This window comes from Ursus maritimus, unplaced genomic scaffold (assembly GCF_017311325.1).
Source record: "Ursus maritimus isolate PB19 unplaced genomic scaffold, ASM1731132v1 scaffold_7, whole genome shotgun sequence".
NCBI classification, from domain to species: Eukaryota; Metazoa; Chordata; class Mammalia; order Carnivora; family Ursidae; genus Ursus; species Ursus maritimus.
In genome coordinates, this window is record NW_024426885.1 from 58272442 (window position 1) to 58291874 (window position 19433).

The window sequence follows — 19433 nt, forward strand, 5'->3', positions numbered from 1 at the left end:
GTGGCACATTTGTTTGGTAGATGAGAAAAACTCTCTTTAGTGGGTGTTTAGACAGGATGAATCTGAGATGTTATGGAAGATTCAGATAGAATTTTTCAGTGGGCAGTTGGGTAGAGAGTTCTAGAATTTAGGAAAAAGATCTAGATGAGAGATGTACTTTGGGATTCACATCCATATAAATGGGACCTGTGGTTTGGGACTTTTTTCCTGGGCAAGGTGGTGTGAGGAAGCTTTCTCATTGCCTTTGACTTCCCATTCACTGAATGTGAGACAGTGGTGTGATGGAATCTCACTATAAAATATTATTATACAGGGGTGCCTGGGTGGCACAGTTGGTTTACATACTGACTCTTGATTTCAGCTCAGGTTGTGTCTCAGGGTCATGAGATCGAGCTCACGCACAGTCTGCTGAAGTTTCTCTCCCCTTCTCCCTTCACCCCCCTCCTGCTCTCTCTCTCTCTCTCTAAAAAATAAATAAATATTTTAAGAAAAAGTATATTATTATCCAAAAGAAGTTTCCCTGATGATAGAAATGTTCTACATCGCCTCTCTCAAAGCAGTAGTCACATGGGGCAGAGGCTTCCTCAATATAATATGGTATAGTAGTGAACAGTGTGCATTCTGCATACTGGCAGTATGAGTTCAAATCTCTGTCCTGCTGTATATTAGCAGGATTACCCGGGACGAGATTCCTGACTTTTGTCTTCACCATTCAACTAAGTTTTAACCTCAGGTTAATAAGGGGGTTGTTTGGAATTTAAATCACAGCTGACATTTAGAAAAACTCCGTGAATCTAGTGAAGAGTTAATGAATATTACTATGACTAACCTTAAAAGTAAACTTAGAGAAATCTTTGAGAGTATCTTGAAATATCTTAAAAAAAAAAAAAAAAAAGGCCATCTATGGATTGACCTTATTGATAGATGCATCCTTGGACTCATTCAATGTTGTGTTATTTTAGGAACATTTTGCATGTAAGATTGTCTATTTCTTTATATTTTTTGTGTTTTTAAATTTTTTTTCCAGCTATAGAGAGAGAATTGACAAATAAAAAATATATATATTTAAGATGTACAACATGATGGTTTGATATACATATACATTGTGAAAAGATTACCACAGTCAAGATAAATAACATGTTCATCACCTCACATGGTTACCTTTTTCTTTTCTTTTTGGTAGTGAGAACACATAAGATCTACTCTCAGCAAATCTCAACTACTCTACAATGTAGTAGTATTGACTCTAGCTATTATACTGTACACTGGAATTCCGGAACTTATTCATCCTGCATAACTGAAATTTGTACCATTTGGCCAACATCTCCTCATTTTCCCTACATCCCAGCCATTAGCAACCACCATTCTACTCTTTGCTTCTATGACAACTTAAATTCTACATACGAATGCAATCATGCTGTATTTATATGCATACTATTTTCCATACTGGCTATATCAATTGGCATTTTTCTAACAATGTAAAAGAGTTTCCTTTTCTCTTCATCCTCACCAACACTTATTATCTCTGTCTTTTTTATATTAACCACACTAACAACTATGAAGTATATGATTTGTATTTTCCTGATATTTAATAATGTTGAGTACCTTTTCATATACCTATTGCCTATCTATATGTTTTCCCTGGAAAAATGTTATTCAGCTCCTCTGTTCATTTTTTAAATTGGGTTATTTACTTATTTTTTTATAATTGGGTTGTATAAATTTTTTATGTATTTTGGATATTAACCCTTTATTAGATGTATGGTTTGCAAATATTTTCTCCCATTCTATAGGTTCTCTTCACCTTGCTGATTGTTTACTTTCTGTGTAATTTTTTTTTAGTTTAATGCAATCCCACTTGTCTATTCTCACTTTCGTTACCCATGTTTTAGTGTCATATCCAAAAAACCATTGCCAAGACCAATGTCAGGGAGTTATTTCCCTTCTCTTCTAGTAATTTTATGGTTTCAAGTCTTATAAATTTTTAATTCACGTTAATTTTTGTATGTGGTGTGAGATAAGGGTCCAATTCCATCTTTTTGCTCTTGGACATCCAGTTATCCCAGCACCATTTAGTGAAGAGAGTATCCATGCCTCATTGTGTGTTTTGGCACCTTTGTAACTGGAGATGCATAGATTTCTGGCTATCTGTTCCATTCCATTGGTCTATATGTTTGTTTTTATGCCAGTATCATACTGGTTTTTTTTTTTTTAATTACTGAGGTAAATTTGATATATATTAGTTTCAGGTGTACCACATAATAATTTAATATTTGCATAGACTAAAAAGTCTAGTTACCATTCATTGTCATACAATTGACCTTCATCCTTTTCACCCGCCCATCAATCACCTTCCCTTCTGATAACCACCAATCTGTTCTCTGTATCTAAGTGTTTTGTTTTGCTTTGTTCATTCATGTGTTTTGTTTTTATAGATTCCACATGTATGTGAAATCATAAAATATTTGTCTTTCTCCGACTCATTTCACTTAGCCTAATACTCTCCAGGCCCATCTATGTTGTGAATGACAAAATTTCATTCTTTTATATGTCTGAGTAATATTCCATTGTATATATACACCACATTTTATTTAGCTATCATCTACCAGTGGACAATTAAGTTGCTTTCATATCTTAGCTATTGTAAATAATACTGCAATGAACATAAGGGTGCACATATCTTTTCAAATTAGTGTTCTCATTTTCTTTGGGTAAATACTCTCTGCCCATTTTTAAATAAGGTTTGTTTTTTTTTTTTTTTTGGTATTGAGTCGTATGAGTTTTTCATATAGTTTGGATATTAACCCCTTATCAGGTATATCATTTGAAAATATTTTCTCTAATGTAGTAGTTTGCCTTTTCATTTTGTTGATTTCCTTTGCTGTGCAGAAGCTTTGTAGTTTCGCGTAGTTCCACTGGTTTATTTTTTCTTTTGTTGGCTTTGATTTTGGAGTCAGATTCAAAAATTCAATACCAAGACCACTATCATGGAGCTTACTGTCTATGTTTTCCTTTTTTTGTTTGTTTGTTTATTAAATATTAAATATTTAATATGTAAATATTAGACACACTACACAAGCACTGGGTCAAATAAGAAATCAAACGGCAAATCAAAATATTACTCAAAACAAAAGAAAAAGAACACACAATATTCAAAAACTTATGGGATGCAGCAAAAGTAGATATTAGAGTGAAATTTATGCCATAAATGCTTAAGAAAAAAGTTCAAATGAACAACATCACACCACAAGGAACTAGAAAAAGAAGAAACTCAGCTGAAATTTAGTAGAGGAAGGAAATAACAAAGAAAAGTCAGAAACAAATAAAATAGTGACCAGGCTAAAGAATAATATAACATTGAGAATAATGACCAGTTTTTCCAAAAATATAAACAAAATTGGCAATGCTTTAACTACATTAACTAAGAAAAAAAAAAAGAGGGAAGACTCAAAAACCAAAATGAGAAATGGAAGAGAAAACAATACAATAGATAACCACAGATAACCACAGAAATACATAGTATGATAACAATTACTATAAACAATTATATACTAACAAATCAGATAACATAGAAGAAAAACCCAGATAATTCCTAAAAATGCACCTTACTAAGATGGAATCATGAATCCTGAATCCAAGAAATAGGAAATCTTCTTAGACCAATAACAAGAATAAAAATTAAATTAGAAATCAAAAATTTCTCTGCACAGAAAAGCCCAAGATGACATGATTGCATTGGTGAATTCTACCAAACATCTAAATAATTAATGACCATCTTTATCAAAATCTTACAATAGTGGAATAGAGGGGACACATTCAACCTCATTCCATGAGGTCAGTGCTACCAGGTTACCAAAGCAGTATAAAAATAATACAAGAACAAAAAGGTCTAGTTATTCTGATTTAAGTATTGGTACTCTGACTTTTTTTTTTTTAACACCATTTGCATGATAAATATTTCTCCACCCCCTCAGTTTCAATCTGCAGGTTTCTTTAGGTCTAAAATGAATCTCTTAGAAGCAGCATATAGATGGGTCTTGTTTTTGTTTATGGAGATAAAAGTTTATTGAATATATGGCAAGGGAGTGGTAGGCAGGACAGCAGAGGAAAGGCTGTCTGCTGGGTCTTATTTTTTTTAATGCATTCTGACACCCTGTGTCCTTTGATTGGAGCATTTAGTCCATACAAAGTAATTATTGACAGATATGTTTATCCCATTTTACTACTTGTTTTGTCATTGTTTCTGGAGATTTTCTCTGTTCCTTTCTTATCTGTCACTTTTGGTCTCTTCTTTGCACTCAAAAGAGTCCTCTTAAATGTTTCTTGCAGGCCTGGTGTAGTGGTCAGGAACTCCTTCATTTTTTGTTTGTCTGAGAAACTCTTGATCTCTCCTCATATTCTGAATGATTGCCTTGCTGGATAGAGTATTCTTGGCCGCAGATTTTTCCCATTCAGCCCTTTGAATATATCATGACACTTTCTTCCGGCTTGCCAAATTTCTGTTGAGAAATCTCCAGCTAGCCTTATGGGTCTTTCCTTGTAATTTAAGGACTTCTTTTGTCTTGCTGCTTTTAAGATTTTTTTTTTCTTATCACTGTATTTTGCAAATTTAATCACAATATGTCTTGATGTTTGTCTGCTTTTGTGGAGCTTGATGGGAGTTCTCTGTGCCTCCTGTATTTGGATGTCTCCTTCCTTCCCCAGATTAGGGAGCTATAATTTCAGCTGTAATTTCCTCAATTAAACCTTCTGCCCCTTTACTTTCTCTTCTTGTGGGACTCCTATAAGGTGAATATTATTATGTTTGATGGAGTCACTGAGTTCCCTAAGTCTATTCTCATGTTGCATAATTCTTCTTTCCCTCTTTTGTTCAACTTCATTATTTTCCATGATTTTGTTTTCTATGTCACTAATCTATTCCTCTGCTTTCTCCAGCCTGCTGTTCATTGCATCAAGCCCGTTTCCAATCTTGTTTATTGCATTCTTCTTCTATGATTGATTCTTTTTTTTAACTTTTTAAAATCTCTGTTGTAAGAGTCTCACTAAAGTCTTCTGTTCTTTTCTCAAACCTAGTGAGTGTCCTTAAGACTGTTCTTTTCAATTCTCCATCAGGCATGTTACTTGTATCTGTTTCACTTAGATCTCTGGCCTTGTTCTTTCATTTGGATAAATTCCTCCATCTTGGCATTTTGTCTAAGTCTCTGCCTTCTTCTGTATGTTAGAAAAGCCAGTTATGTCTCCTGCTCCTGAAAGTAGTGCCCTTCTGATGAGGTGGTCATGTAGTGCCCAGGGCCTGGAGTTTCAGGGAATGTCTTGGTATGTGCTGTGAGCTCTACTGTTGTATTTTGTTTGCTCTATGCTTCACGCCTTTCATCACGCCTTTCCTTGCCTACTGTGGGCAGTGTTTCATCTCTGGCCTAAATATAGTGAGTTTTAACTATGGGTGCTTTAGTCTGCTTGTGAGATGATATCTGACACCAACTCCATCAGAACTGAGACCCTGCAGAATTCTCTGGTTGGGAGACATGGCGTGGGCAGGGACTTGTGCTGGTCTTCTGAGGGAGGGGCCCACCACCCTGGGACTGAGGTAAGCTTGACTGAGAAAAGCAGTCCCACTAGAGAACAGGGGAGTGGAGCTTGGTATAAATAAGTTAGGCGGCCAGTGCTGGCACTGCACTGCCTCCTGCTGGTAGCTCTGTGTTTATGCTGAGAGGTGGGGGAAGGAAATGGTGATGGCCAGCTCCCCTGTTCTGAGAGAGGCATCTCTGTGAATCCTACCACACCCAGACATTCTGAGTGAATAATCTCCCCACTGTGTGCTCCAAGCATTCTTCAAATCACTGTTTCCTCACTGTCTGCCCTGGTGTTGTTTGCCTGCCTTCTCTCCAGGAGCAGGGCAGTGCTCTCAGGGCTTTATCCCAGCCAAGCCTGCTCACCTTTAAAACTCCGGGCTTTAAGCCCTGATGGATTCAAGAACTTAAGAAATTCAGCCCTAGGTTTTTAAGCCAATGGCTTTGGGGAAACATTCTTTTTGAGTGTCCCTTGTGTTCCTCTCTTTTTCACCCTTCTCCACGGGACCAGGGCTCCCTCCTCTCCACATCAGCCACAATCCATTTTTCCCCTGAACCATATCTCCATACTGCTACTTTCTTCAATGTGGCCTCTTCTCTCCCTTTAGTTGTGGAATTTGTTCCATCAGTCCTCAGACCAATTTCTGGGTTATTTAGGATGATTTGATAGTTATCTAGTTGTGTTTGTGGGACAAGATGAGCCTAGGGTTCTCCTACTTCACCTCCATCTTAGGGAATTCTGATGACTTCTCTTCTGCCCATGTTTTCTTTAGGAGTTTCATGGTTTCAGGTCTTACATTCAAGTCTTCAGTCTGTTTTGAATAAACTTTGTGTGTGGTGTGAAAGAGTGCTCTAGTTCCATTCTTTTACATGTAGCTATCCAGTTTCCCCAGCACCATTTATTAAAAAAAATTGTCATTTTCCCATTTTTGTATTCTCGGCTTTTTTGTTGTAAATTAATTGACCAGATATATGTGAGTTTATTTCTGGGCTCTCTATTCTGTTACATTGATCTATGTGTCTGTTTTTATGCCAATACCATACTGTTTTGATGATTATAACTGTGTAGTATAGTTTGAATCATGGAATGTGACACCCTCAGCTTTGTTCCTTTTTCTCAAGATCATTTGACCATTCATGATCTTTTGTGGTTCCAAATTTTACAATTGTTTGTTCTAATTTGTGAAGAATGCCACTGAAATTTTGATAGGAAATTCATTGTATCTATAGATTGCTTTGGGTAGTATGGACAGTTTAACAATATTAAATCTTGTAATTCATGAGTTTGGATTATCTTTCCTTTAATTTGTGTCATCTTAAATTTCTTTCATCAGTGTCTTGCAGTTTTCAGCATACAAGTCTTTCATGTCCTTGGTTAAATTTATTCCTAAGCATTTTATTCTTTGTGGTGCAACTATAAATGGGATTGTTTTCTGAATTTTTCTTTCTGATAGTTCATTATTAATATGTAGAACTGCAACAGATTTTTGTGTATTGGTTTTGTATCCTTTGTTTTGTATCCTACAACTCTACTGAATTCATTTATTAGTTTTAACAGTTTTTGGTGGAGACTTTAGGATTTTCTATGTGTGGTATCATGTCATCTGCAAACAGTGACAGTTTTACTTCTTCCTTACCATTTTGAATGCCTTTATATTTCTTGTTCTTGTCTGATTGTTGTGGCTAGGATTTTGGATAATATGTTGAGTAAAAGTGCTGAGAGTGGGCATCCATGTCTTATTATTAATCTTCAGCTTTTCATCATTGAGTATGATGTTTGCTGTGGGTTTTTCATACATGGCCTTTATTATGTTGATGTATGTTCTGTTTATACCCATTTTGTGGAGGGTTTTATTATAAATAAATGTCAAATTTTGTCAAATTCTTTTTGTGTATCAGTGGAGATGATCATGATTTTTATTAATGGGATGTGTCCCATAGATTTTGGATTTTTATATTTCTATTTCATTATCTTAATGTAATTTTTAAATTTATATTTTGATTTCTTCATTAATTCATTGGTTGTTTTATAGCATGTTGTTTAATATCTACATATTTGTGATTTTTCCAGTTTTCCTCTTGTAAGTGATTTCTAGTTTCATATCATGGTGTCAGAAAGGATGAATGATATGATTTCATTCTTCTTAAATTTATTGAAACTTGTTTTGTGGCCTATCATGTGATCCATCCTGAAGAATGTTCCACATGCACACAAGAGAGTATATATCCTGCTATTGGATAGAATGATCTGTATACATCTATTAGGTCTACCTGGTCCAATGTGCTGTTTAAAGCTGTTTTGTTTTGTTTTTTTAATTGATTTTTCCTCTGGATGATTTATCCATTGATATCAGTGGGGCTATTAAAGTCCCTCACATTAGTGTATTGCTGTCAATGTCTCCCTTTATGTTTGTTAATATTTGCTTTATATATTGAGGTGTTCCTATGTTGGTGCATAAATATTTATAAATGTTGTATCCTCTTGTTGGGTTGACTTCTTTTCTTTATGTAACATCCTTTTTTTTTTTTCCCCTTCTATTACAGTCTTTGTTTTGAAGTCCATTTTGTCAGATATAAGTTTAGCTACACCAGCTTTCTTTTTGTTTCCATTTGCATGGAATACCTTTTTCCATCCCCTCTCTTTTACTCTGTTTATCCTTTGGTTTGTATTTAGTGTCTTGTAGGTAACATATTGAGGTATCAGTTTTTTCATCCATTTAGCCACTCTTTGATTGGAGAATTTACTTCACTAACATTTTAAGTAATTATTGATAAGTATGTACTTATTGCCATGTGGTTAATTGTTCGTGGCTGTTTTTGTAGTACCTCTCCCTTCCTTTCTTCTCTTGCTCTCTTCACTTGTGGTTTGGTAGCTTTCTTTCGTGTTTTATTTACGTTCCTTAGTCTTTATCTTTAAAATAGCTGATATAGGTTTCTGCTCTGAGGTTACCATAAGATTCACATATTTTAAACTGATAGAAACTTAAAGTTGAATGCATTTTAAACCTCTGCATTTTTACTCCCCCCGCCAACACATTATGTTTTTGATGTCATATTTTACATTTTTTAAATTTTTTTAATCCCTTAATTACTGTTTAGTTAATTTTACTACTTTTGTCTTTTAGCTTTCACACTAGCTTTATAAGTGGTTAATTTACTACCTTTACTATAAATTCACCTTTACCAGTGAGATTTTTACTTTCATATGTTTTCTTGTTATTGGTTAGTGACCTTTCTTTTCTGCTGCAAGAAGTCTCTTTAACATTTCTTATATGCTGGTGTGATGTTGATGAACCTTTAGCTTTTGTCCACCTGGAAAACTCCATCTGTCTATCAATTCTGAGTGATAGCCTTGCTGGGTAGAATATTCTTGGTGGGAAGATTTTCCCTTTTAACACTTTGAATATATAATTCTGTTTCCTTCTGGCCTGCAGTGTTTCTGCTGAAAAGCCAGTTGAAAGTAATATGGGGATTCTCTTGTATATAACAAGTTGTTTTTCTCTTGCTGCTTCTAAGATTCTTTCTTAATCTTTAACTTCTGACGTTTTACTTCTGATGTATCTTGGTGTTGATACCTTTGGATTTATCTTCTTTGGAATTCTTTGTGTTTCCTGGACCTGGATATCTCTTTCCTTCCCCGAGATTGGTAAGTTTTCAGATATTATTTCTTCAAATTCATTTTCTGCCCCTTTCTCTCTCCCTCTTTTCCTTCTGGGACCTCTGTAATGCAAATATTATTTTGTTTGATGTTGTCTCATAGGTCTCTTAAGCTTGCTTTCTTTTTCCCTTCCTTCCTTCCTTCCTTCCTTCCTTCCTTCCTTCCTTTCTTTCTTTCTTTCTTTCTTTCTTTCTTTCTTTCTTTCTTTCTTTCTTTCTTTCTTTCTTTCTTTCCTCTTTCTTTCCTGCACTCTTTAGGTGAGTTCCACTGCCCATCTTTCAGATTACTGATCCATTCTTGTCCTTCCTGTAGTCTACTGATGAATTCTTCTAGTATATTCTTTTGGTACAATTACTATATTTTTCAGCTCTGTGATCTCTGTTTGGTACATTCTTATATTTTCTATGTCTTTGTTGAACTTTTCACCATGTTCATTCATTCTTCTTTACCTTTATGAATTTGGTGAGCATCTTTGTGACCATTACTTTGAACTCTTTATCAGGTAGATTATTTATCTCTGTTTCATTGTTTTGTTCTTTGTTTGGAACATATTCCTCTGTTTCTTCATTTTGCTTCACCCTCTGTTTTTGTTTCTAGTATTCTATGAAACAGTGACTTCTCTCAGTATTGAAGGAGTGGCTTTGTGTGGGAGCTCAGTGTTGCCCAAGGTTTGGTTGTCTCTTGAAACTTTGTGATTATCTAAGTAACCTGACTTTGTTGTTGTTGTTGGTTTTGTTTTGGCTTATTTATTCTTTTTTTTTTTTTTTAAGATTTTATTTATTTATTCGACAGAGATAGAGACAGCCAGCGAGAGAGGGAACACAAGCAGGGGGAGTGGGAGAGAAAGAAGCAGGCTCATAGTGGAAGAGCCTGATGTGGGGCTCGATCCCATAATGCCGGGATCATGCCCTGAGCCAAAGGCAGACGCTTAACTGCTGTGCCACCCAGGTGCCCCTGGCTTATTTATTCTTGATAAGTTACAGTGATTGAGGATGTTCCAAGACCTGTCAGCGTACCAAAGAGAGTGATCTCAGTCAGCACCTAGTTTCAGCTGCTTGGAAGCCTAATCCTTAGGCAGCAGCTTTTAATGTATGCAAATATGTATAGTCCTGTGGGACCACAGTTGTATACCCAGCTGACTTCCAGGCTAGGAGATCTAAAGTGTCCCCTGGTTGATGGTTGTAATAATTAGAGTTCATATGAGTATCTAAGCTCCTTTCTGGAGGTCTCTGTAAACTTTGGTGAGGCCAAAGAAGGATGCAAAGTCTATGGCTTTAGTGTGGCCAGGAAAGNNNNTGGGGACAGCATACATCTGCAGCTTTAGCAATGCTGGAGAAGAGTGCTTTGGCGGGCACACCCTTCCCTTTTTGGAGGCTGTGTTCACCACACCCACCTGGGCTAGCAAGTCAGAGAGAGTATAAATATGGTGTTATCAGCACCTTCATCCCCAAAGAACATTCTAACTTGTTCCTGTGCCTCTGGCAAATATTATAATATTAGCAAATAAATCTCCTTCACTCATCGTTCAGCACCTCTCAAACTTCTGCCTTTGCACGGGGTCCTGGGATGAGTGAGTCTATGTGCTAACCCCTCAAAAGTAGTGTCGGATATTTTACAATCCCCTGGGTTCCCTGAATGTAAGCCCCATTGGTTTCTAAAGCTAGATGTTTTGGGGGGCTTCAGCTCTCTGGTGCAGATCCTAAAGGGTTGGATGCCAGACATGGAGCACAAACTCCTCACTCCTTAGGGAGAAGCTCTGGACCCATGAAATTTCCTCACTATTGTGTGGGTAGGATTTTGGGGAGACTGCATCTCTGCCTCTCCTACCCGTCTTGATGTAGTCCTTTTATCCCTTGTTGTGGAGAGAGCTGTTTAGCTAGTTTTCAGTTATTTTTCAGTGAGAATTATTCCACATATAGACATAGATTTGGTGTGTCCATGAGAGGAAATGAATTCAGGGTCTTTCTACACCACGATCTTGGAAACCCCCTCCCCATTAATCTCTTTGATGATAGGGAAGACATCTTAATAAAGGAAAGTTTAGGGGCGTCTGGGTGGCGCAGTCTTTGGGCGTCTGCGGCGTCTGCCTTCGGCTCAGGGCGTGATTCCGGCATGCTGGGATCGAGCCCCACATCGGGCTCCTGTGCTGGGAGCCTGCTTCTTCCTCTCCCACTCCCCCTGGTTGTCTCTCTCTCACTGGCTGTCTCTGTGTCAAATAAATAAATAAAATCTTAAAAAAAAAAAAAAGGAAGTTTATGGTGTTTTTATTATATCTATGAGATAGAGTTATTACCTTTAATTAAATTTCTTATATTTAGCAACTCAAACGCTTTATTTCTTTAAATATCTTTATGTTTATAATTTCAGTTGTTAACACACCAATTCTTTTTGGTAATTTCTTGGGGCTTATATTGAATAGGATGAGAAATGATTATATGGTTCCAGCCTTGGTAGAAACAAAAATGACATAAAGAGGAAAGATAATCTTTTAAAACGTTCTATAAAAATGTATTTTATTGTCTTTGATTCCTTTTACTTTTCAGAGATCCAAAATTACCTGCCAAAATGTTTTTTTACATGAAAAAATAATTAAAATTCTATCAACCAAATATTTATTTAAAAATATGTCTCATATTTTTTTTATGAAACTCCAGAAATCAGAAAATACAAACAGGACAATCTTCTCTTTCTTATTAATTTTAACAGCAATTCCTGAGTTTGTAACACAAGTGAATGTTGCCTTAGAAGCCTTAAGTAAAAACTCTTTGGATGTATTTGATGATGATCAATTTGTGGACATCTCAAAGAAGATCTATGATACAGTTCATGATATCAGATGTTCAGTCATGATGATTCGGGTAAGTTTGCTTTGCTTTCCATTGAATTATTGCAATGCTCCTCACCATCTGGAATGCTTAGAATGATTGCAAGAAATATTTTATTTCTATTTCATAATGTCAATGCTGAAATCCATTAGAACTTTAGAAATTCGTATGTATCCCTGAAGTCAAATCTACTGTCACAAACAATACTTTCACTTATGTATTTGGTTATAACTTATGCAAATGAGGACATTTAACTGCTGTGTGTGCAGAAATGATAGGATTCCTTGTGTGCGGAATTCACTGAGGTGTCACATAGTATGATCAGAAGCCAAAGGAAAATACATAAAGTAATTTGCTTTCTTTTCTTGAACAGAAAAGAAAGGATCTTTCTCATCACTGTATTGAAATTGGTAGGAAAATGTGTCGAAAACGGTGTTTCTATGGTCAAACCCTCTCATACTTCTCATGGTTTAGAGACTCACAGACTGTTCTGTAAGAAATCTCACTTGGAGCTGACAGGAACAACAAACACTTGAACTGTCCCAGTCTGGGAGTTGTCTGTTTGGGAGACTATATGCCATCTTCTTAAGAGTGAAAGTGAGCCATTTATTGTGGGCATACTGCATACACAGAGACCAGGATTATTTGGTTTTACTCGAATATTAATGTGGGGTGTTTATTCAAATTTTATTTTTAAAACAGCAGAGGTTTTCTGGGAAATACCCATGTAAAGATATGGGGATATATTATCTTAGAATGGGTTCACCTGAAGGCAGATCCTGAGGTAAGGATTTGTGTTACCATTAGTCTATTTAGGAGGAAGTAAGACAGAAAAAGTGAGGCAGGGAGGAGAAGTAAACCAGCAAGATGTAATGATGCATCACTACTGGCAACTAGGTCTCAATCCTGCTGGGAAATATGGGCAATACTATAGAATATACCTCAGAATTACCTGAGGTGAACAAAACCCAATTTATCTACCTAGTCTTCCTTGATTAAAGGCTACCCCTCCTCAAAGGTGTTACTAAAGCCTCCTGCGTGGATCAGTCAAGCTCTTGTGGCCAAAAAAAGCAACCCTCAGGCAGAGTGGCAGGTGCTTGCAATAAGAAGATTCAGTAGGAACGTGAGTATAGTTTGTTAAGTATGAATAGAGTTTAATTTGAAAGGCTCTACATTTAACTGTTAATAAAACTATAAAGATAGAACTAGAAGTTCTGAGTATATATGGACAAAGCACCAATAATATCGGACGGGCTTGAATGTCATAGTTAGGTTATGCAGAGCAGTATATAAAAATGGAGTCGTTTGGGGATCTTGTAAGGAAAAGAGCCAATAAAAGTTGAAGACAGTGGCAGGGTAGATGCATGCTTATGAAAGAAATTCTAAGAGAAAGGCTAAAGGTGTCAAGATAGAGGATCTAGCACTTCAGAGCATGGGAAAACCTGAAAGCCAATAATATGCAAAAGAGAAAAGCTTCACGTATGTGTTTGCAAAGCATCCAGGAAGTATTTGTTCATATGTGATTGATTGCTGTAGCACTGTACGAGTACTATGTCTGAGCTGCAAAGTACCTTTTCAAATATTTTCTTCTTCTAAAAAGGATTTTAAACCTTACTCATGTAGACTAGTTAGGACTAGCAGACTGGTAATTATCCCAAACTGAGAAGATAGATAGAACCAGGAGAGAAACATTGAGTGAAGACACATGAATTTCAGGAAATAGTCTTTTCAGAGTAAAACACCTGCATTTCCAGTATCCCTCAGTGGATATGTGAGAAGATTAAGCCAGTGAAATAGCATAGGTGAACCAGGGTAGGAAATGCATTTTTTTTTTTCTGAAAAAGTTATCTATGGTTGTAAAAAGTCTTGTAATTTCTCCCATTTGTATGTTTTAGTATTTAAAAATTTCCTTATAATTAAAATAGCTTACTTATAACAAATCAAATTATCTTGCCATTATTTCTATATATCTCTCATATCCAGCAGTCCTCTGTAGGGCAAGAGAACAATTTATTGTAATTATTTAATAGCCTTAGAGGGTAGTAATTTTTCCCTATAGTCATCTCTTTTTCAAGGTACATCCTTCAATTACTTTTAACTTTTCCTCATAGGAATAATTTAGTATTTTGTGTTCTTTACTAGTCCTTATTTAACTTTTCAACAAAATTCTCAAAAGAGACTATCAAAAAGCATAGTCTAATTAGGGCCTGTCCAAAGTCAAATAAAGTGGAAAACTTGTTCTTATGTTATTGCCAGTAATACAGCCAACTGCTGTGAACTTATTTTTTCCCCTCTTAAACACTGCGATTGTTGGATAGACAATGATTTCCTTTTATTTTTATTATTTACCTTGTTGTTGCCTGTATATTTTTCTCCATTTTGATTTGATGTGTTTGCTCTTGGTCATAAGTCTGTATCATATTAATCTTTATTATATTTCTAAATGATTCTTCATCTAATTTATCAGGTTATTTTTTTCATTTTTTTAATTATGTTCAGTTAGCCAGCATATAGTACACCATAAGTTTTTGATGTAGTGTTCGACGATTCATTAATTGTATATAATACCCAGTACTCATCCCAACACGTGCCCTCCTTAATACCCATCACCCAGTTACCCCATCCCCCCACCTCCTCCCTTCTGTGACCCTCACTTTGTTTCCTGGAGTCCAGAGTCTCTCATGGTTTGTCTCACTCTCTGATCTCTTCCCATTCAGTTTTCCTTTCCTTCCCCTGTGGTCCTCCACTGTATTCCTTATGTTCCACATGTGAGTGAAACCCTATGGTAATTGTCTTTCTCTGCTTGACTTATTTCACTTAGCATAACTCCTCCCGTTCCATCCATGTAATATTCCATTGTTTATATGAACCACATCTTCTTTATCCATTTGTCTGTTGAAGGGCATCTCAGTTCCTTCCACAATTTGGCTATTGTGGACATTGCTGCTATGAATATTGGGGTGCATGTGCCCCTTCTTTTCACTACATCTGTGAAAAGATACAATCTGTATCTTTGGGGTAAATACCTAGTAGTGCAATAGCTGGGTTGTAGAGTAGCTCTATTTTTAACGCCTTGAGGAACCTCCATACTGTTTTCCAGAGTGGCTGTACCAGCTTGCATTCTCTCCAACAGGGTTCCCCTTTTTCCACAACCTTGCCAACACTTGTTGGTTCCTGTCTTATTAATTATGGCCATTCTAACTGGTGTAAGGTGTTATCTCATTGTGGTTTTGATTTGTATTTCCCTAATGGCTAGTGATGTTGAACATTTTTTTCATGTGTCTGTTAGCTATTTGGTTATGACTGTACCTAAATTAACATCAATTAGAAACATGAGATTATAATCTCAGTTCTTTCATCTAGATTACTAAACAAAATATCGAATTATATTGGCCCTTCATCTGGCTGTAATCTCAGCTAGATAGCTCCAGTTAAGGACCTTAGTGTTATGAGACCTTAAAAACTGATATTCTATCCAACTGAGAACATACTGGTAAGTGTGTGGTTTGTAAGAATGTTTTCTGAATTTTGAGGTAGAGCTATTCTTCCTTCAAACACACTTTAAGGCATAAATAAATAAATAAATAAATAAGACATAAAAAAAGAGCTGCTGTACTTGAAACCATGAAGGAGAGTCCAGGAGATTTGTACTCTAGAAATTAGGAAATATTATTAAGAAAACACAAATTTGAAGGGATTTATCATATTCTTGGACTGGGAGACTCAATATTATTAAGGTGTCAAGAATCCTCAAGTTTATTTACATATTTAAGGCTGTCCTAAACAAATTCCCACTAGACTCTTTTATGAAAATGTATAATCCAAGGTGGTTGGCTACTTGGGTATACTCATTTGTCAAAACTTACAAATTCTACACTTAAAATGGCAGGTAAACTACATGGCTAGAGTCGATTTAAAAAATAAAGAATGTTTTACCCAGTACGCAACACCTCAGTAATTTCATTTAGATAAAGTCATATCAAATGTATTAATTAGGACTAATTGAAAATGCCTGCATAAATACTGAAAATGCTAGCATTTAGAATATTATAATGAAATGAATGCCTTTCTACTTTATAACTGGCTACTTGCCAAATATTTCTAGGGTATGGGTCCTCTTTTGTCGATTTTTATTTCTCATGTTTATAAATTATTGTGTATTATCTCAGTCAGGGGGCGGCAAACTTATGGCCTTTGGGCCACATTTGCTTGACCATCTTATTTTGTGTGGCCTCTTGGCTAAGAATGATTTTAATATTTTTATGTAGTTGAAAAAATTTGAGAGAAGAAGAATATTTTTTGACATGTGAAAGTTATATGAAATTCTAATTCTAGGAATATAGCCACACTAGTGGATACCTCTTCGCACTCTAACAGCAAGGTTGAGTCATGGCCTTAGAAACTCACAAAGCCCGAAACAGTTACCGCTTGGCTCATTACAGAGAAATTTACTGACCCTTGTCTTAGATAATCTGTTTGCTTCTCTACTAAAATCTTGACTGGGTTTTCCAAGGATCCAGTTGCCCCTTTACTAGTTTTCTTGTGTAAATCCAATCATCCAAAATATTTGAATAGTAGAATTGTCTTTCTTTCAAAGTTCCTTGAGTCATGTGACCACCCAATGCAATTTCTGCTAATCCTTATTTCCATTGCAAGGTCCCTGGCGCTTTTCTCCACCCTCTTCTTCAGCCACGCGTTTTTCATTCTTCTAGGTGCTCTAATTTTTTTTACATTTTCTTTTGTAGGTTAAACTATCTGTGCATTTCCCTTTGCAAATTTTATATTCATGCCCTGTTACTTTGCAAAGAACGCTTTAGTTACTAGGATTCTCCAAGGGCTGTAAGGAATTTTTTACATTCCTCTTGGTATTTTGCACCACTTGTTCAGCAGGTAAAATTAAAGTTTAGCTTGGCCTTTGATTACCATACACTTTGAAATGCAATTTTTGAGGTTTATGGGATGTTGAAATTCATCAACTTCATTCAAGCACTTCACTTTTTGTTTTCTTTTTCTAAAGATTTTATTTGAGAGAGAGAGAGAGAGAAAGAGTGCATGCACGCACATGAGTTGGGGGAGGGGCAAAGGGAGAGACTCCGCACTGAGAACAGAGCCTGACTTGGGGCTCCATCTCATGACCCATGAGATCATGACCTGGCCAAAAACCAAGAGTCAGATGCTTAACTCACTGAGCCACCCAGGCACCCCTACTTTATCTTTTCTTTGTGTTATAGTAATAACAATTTGTCCAAAGGGTTTTGGATTACAAATGAATTTTCATAAAATAAGTACTTGCTAAATGAGTTTAACATGCAGGGATTTAGGGTGAATATATGCCTTATTTTCCTTAGGGCACATTTGGATTATACCCCCCTTTACTCTCAGAAGTGTCCAATTTGGGTGATAAAGTGTCATGTTCATCTAGTTTCTAGGCCCTGATTACACTGCTCAGGCTCCGTGGTGCATCACCTCCACCCACTGGGTGATGCCCACAGTGTTGAGGCACTAATGATCACATTTCCTTATCAAGCCCATTTTTCCAACCCCAGGGAACACTTTGTCTCCATAGGCCTAGCTGCTATCAAATGTTAGCTTCCTCTCTTCATGCTCTGTGAATCCTTTGTTGACTGTGCAGAATCTATTCAGGCACCATTTCAAATTTATTTAATGTACAGAGACTATACCTTTTCATTTCTTCAGTGTTAAGCAGATTTCCTGAATTCATCTTAGTCCCCACTCTTCATTGTCATAGGAGTCTTGCCAGGGAATCCCAGTTAAAACACTCTGTCCTTTTTGGAAAAGCAGAACCAGTTTGTAAAGAAGCCAGCTACCAGGGAGCTTTCTAAAAGAACTTAATAAAATATCTGTAGCAAAGTAAATTTAGCTTTATATGCAAATTTAAATCAAACATTAGTGGGAAGAATTCTGTACTGAGGCTCTTGCTGTTTCCTTTGAAAACAGAGTTTAAGGTAAGGAAAAGCAGAACTCCCTGCTAGCACTGGTCAGAAAGAGATGAACTTTTATGAGCTCAGCACACTTAATGGCCTTCTTTATGTATATACCATTTAAGGAGACTTTTGAGGAAAGGAAGAGAAGTGACTAGAGTGAGAAGGAGTGTTCATTGAGAAACATGCTGGTTAAGCTATGAAGCAGCTCTAACCAGTGATATCTGTTGCTCATGCTGAGAGAAAGACGTTCAGCTTGAAGTCCTTCTGGAAAGTCTTCTTTTGCCAAAGGGTCGAAGCCACCAGACTTGCAAGAGAGCCCATGGTTGAGAAGGGCTCTGAGGCAGACAATCCTGCACTCAGAGGACTCTATGCAAGTGCTGCTTGGAGCCTTTGACTCAAGATAGCTGAATATAAGGAGTCAAGCATCCGTCTTTGAAAACACCTTCCTGGAAAATGGCTAGCCCTGTGAATAGGAGAATAATGCGGGGAAGATGTTTAGTTGTCAAATCATAAGGAATTTTTCTGTTGTTTATTTTTGATATGTTTATCACTTAATGATTTTTATTAATTATGAATAAATTTGAATTAGTCATTAAGTTAGTAAATTTATATTAGGTATTAAATCTAATAATAAGTTTTTATTATTTTATATTTTGTTTTAATCTTAAAAACTTTTATAGTGTGTTGATCGTTTGCCTCAGATAAGATGTTTGGTTATGTACCTACATTTCAAAAGTAACTTTTGGAGAGTTCAGTAAGTCTTCTAGAGAAAACGATCTGAAAAATACCATTTCTAAAATGATGACTTAGAAAATATACCTTGGCATACGTAACAGAAAGAGAGATATTGAGAATTTTATATTTCGAGTATCCAGTATATATTCAGTATATTTCAGTAAATGATGTAGTTTCAAAGAGAGAAATATTCTGGAGACTGAGAGCAAAAGGTCCGTGAATGAAGTAAGGCACTTGAGGTCACACTCTGATAAGGGGAAGTAACAGGTTGAAATCTGGGTCTTAGGGCATTTGGTTCAGAACATTTTCCTTTATCTCAGGAAAAGGAACTAGCCCAGTGTTTTTGCACAACAGGAGCCCTTCTACTAGACTGACTTCCCTTTGTTGATGGGCCAGTTATAAACACATAAATCCCCCAAATTACCTTTTGGGCAGTTTGTTGAAGAATACCTACCCTATAATGCTCCCCTCTGCTCCCTCAGATTCAGACATACAGCCCTTCTCTCTGTTCCTTGTATTTGCCAGACATGCCTACACTTCTGGCATTTTTCCACTTACTGTCCTTTCTAACCATATGCTTTCTCCAAGAATTTGCACAGCAGACTTGTTTAGGTCTGTTCCATCCTTAGAGTTTTATATCATCCTGTATAGATCTTATATAGATCTGTATATAGAGATAGCATATCTCACTTCAGCCACT

The 19433-nt window shown here is 36.3% G+C and overlaps 1 protein-coding gene across 1 annotated transcript in view; it reads left to right on the forward strand.

Moving 5' to 3' along the window:
- The window catches only part of CTNNA3 (catenin alpha 3), a 1592500-nt gene that overhangs the window by 1339843 nt on the left and 233224 nt on the right, over window positions 1-19433 (forward strand). The window contains exon 14 of the mRNA XM_008695933.2: window positions 11935-12086. Within this exon, the coding sequence (XP_008694155.2) occupies window positions 11935-12086 (152 nt within the window). The remainder of the gene's footprint in view (window positions 1-11934; window positions 12087-19433) is intronic.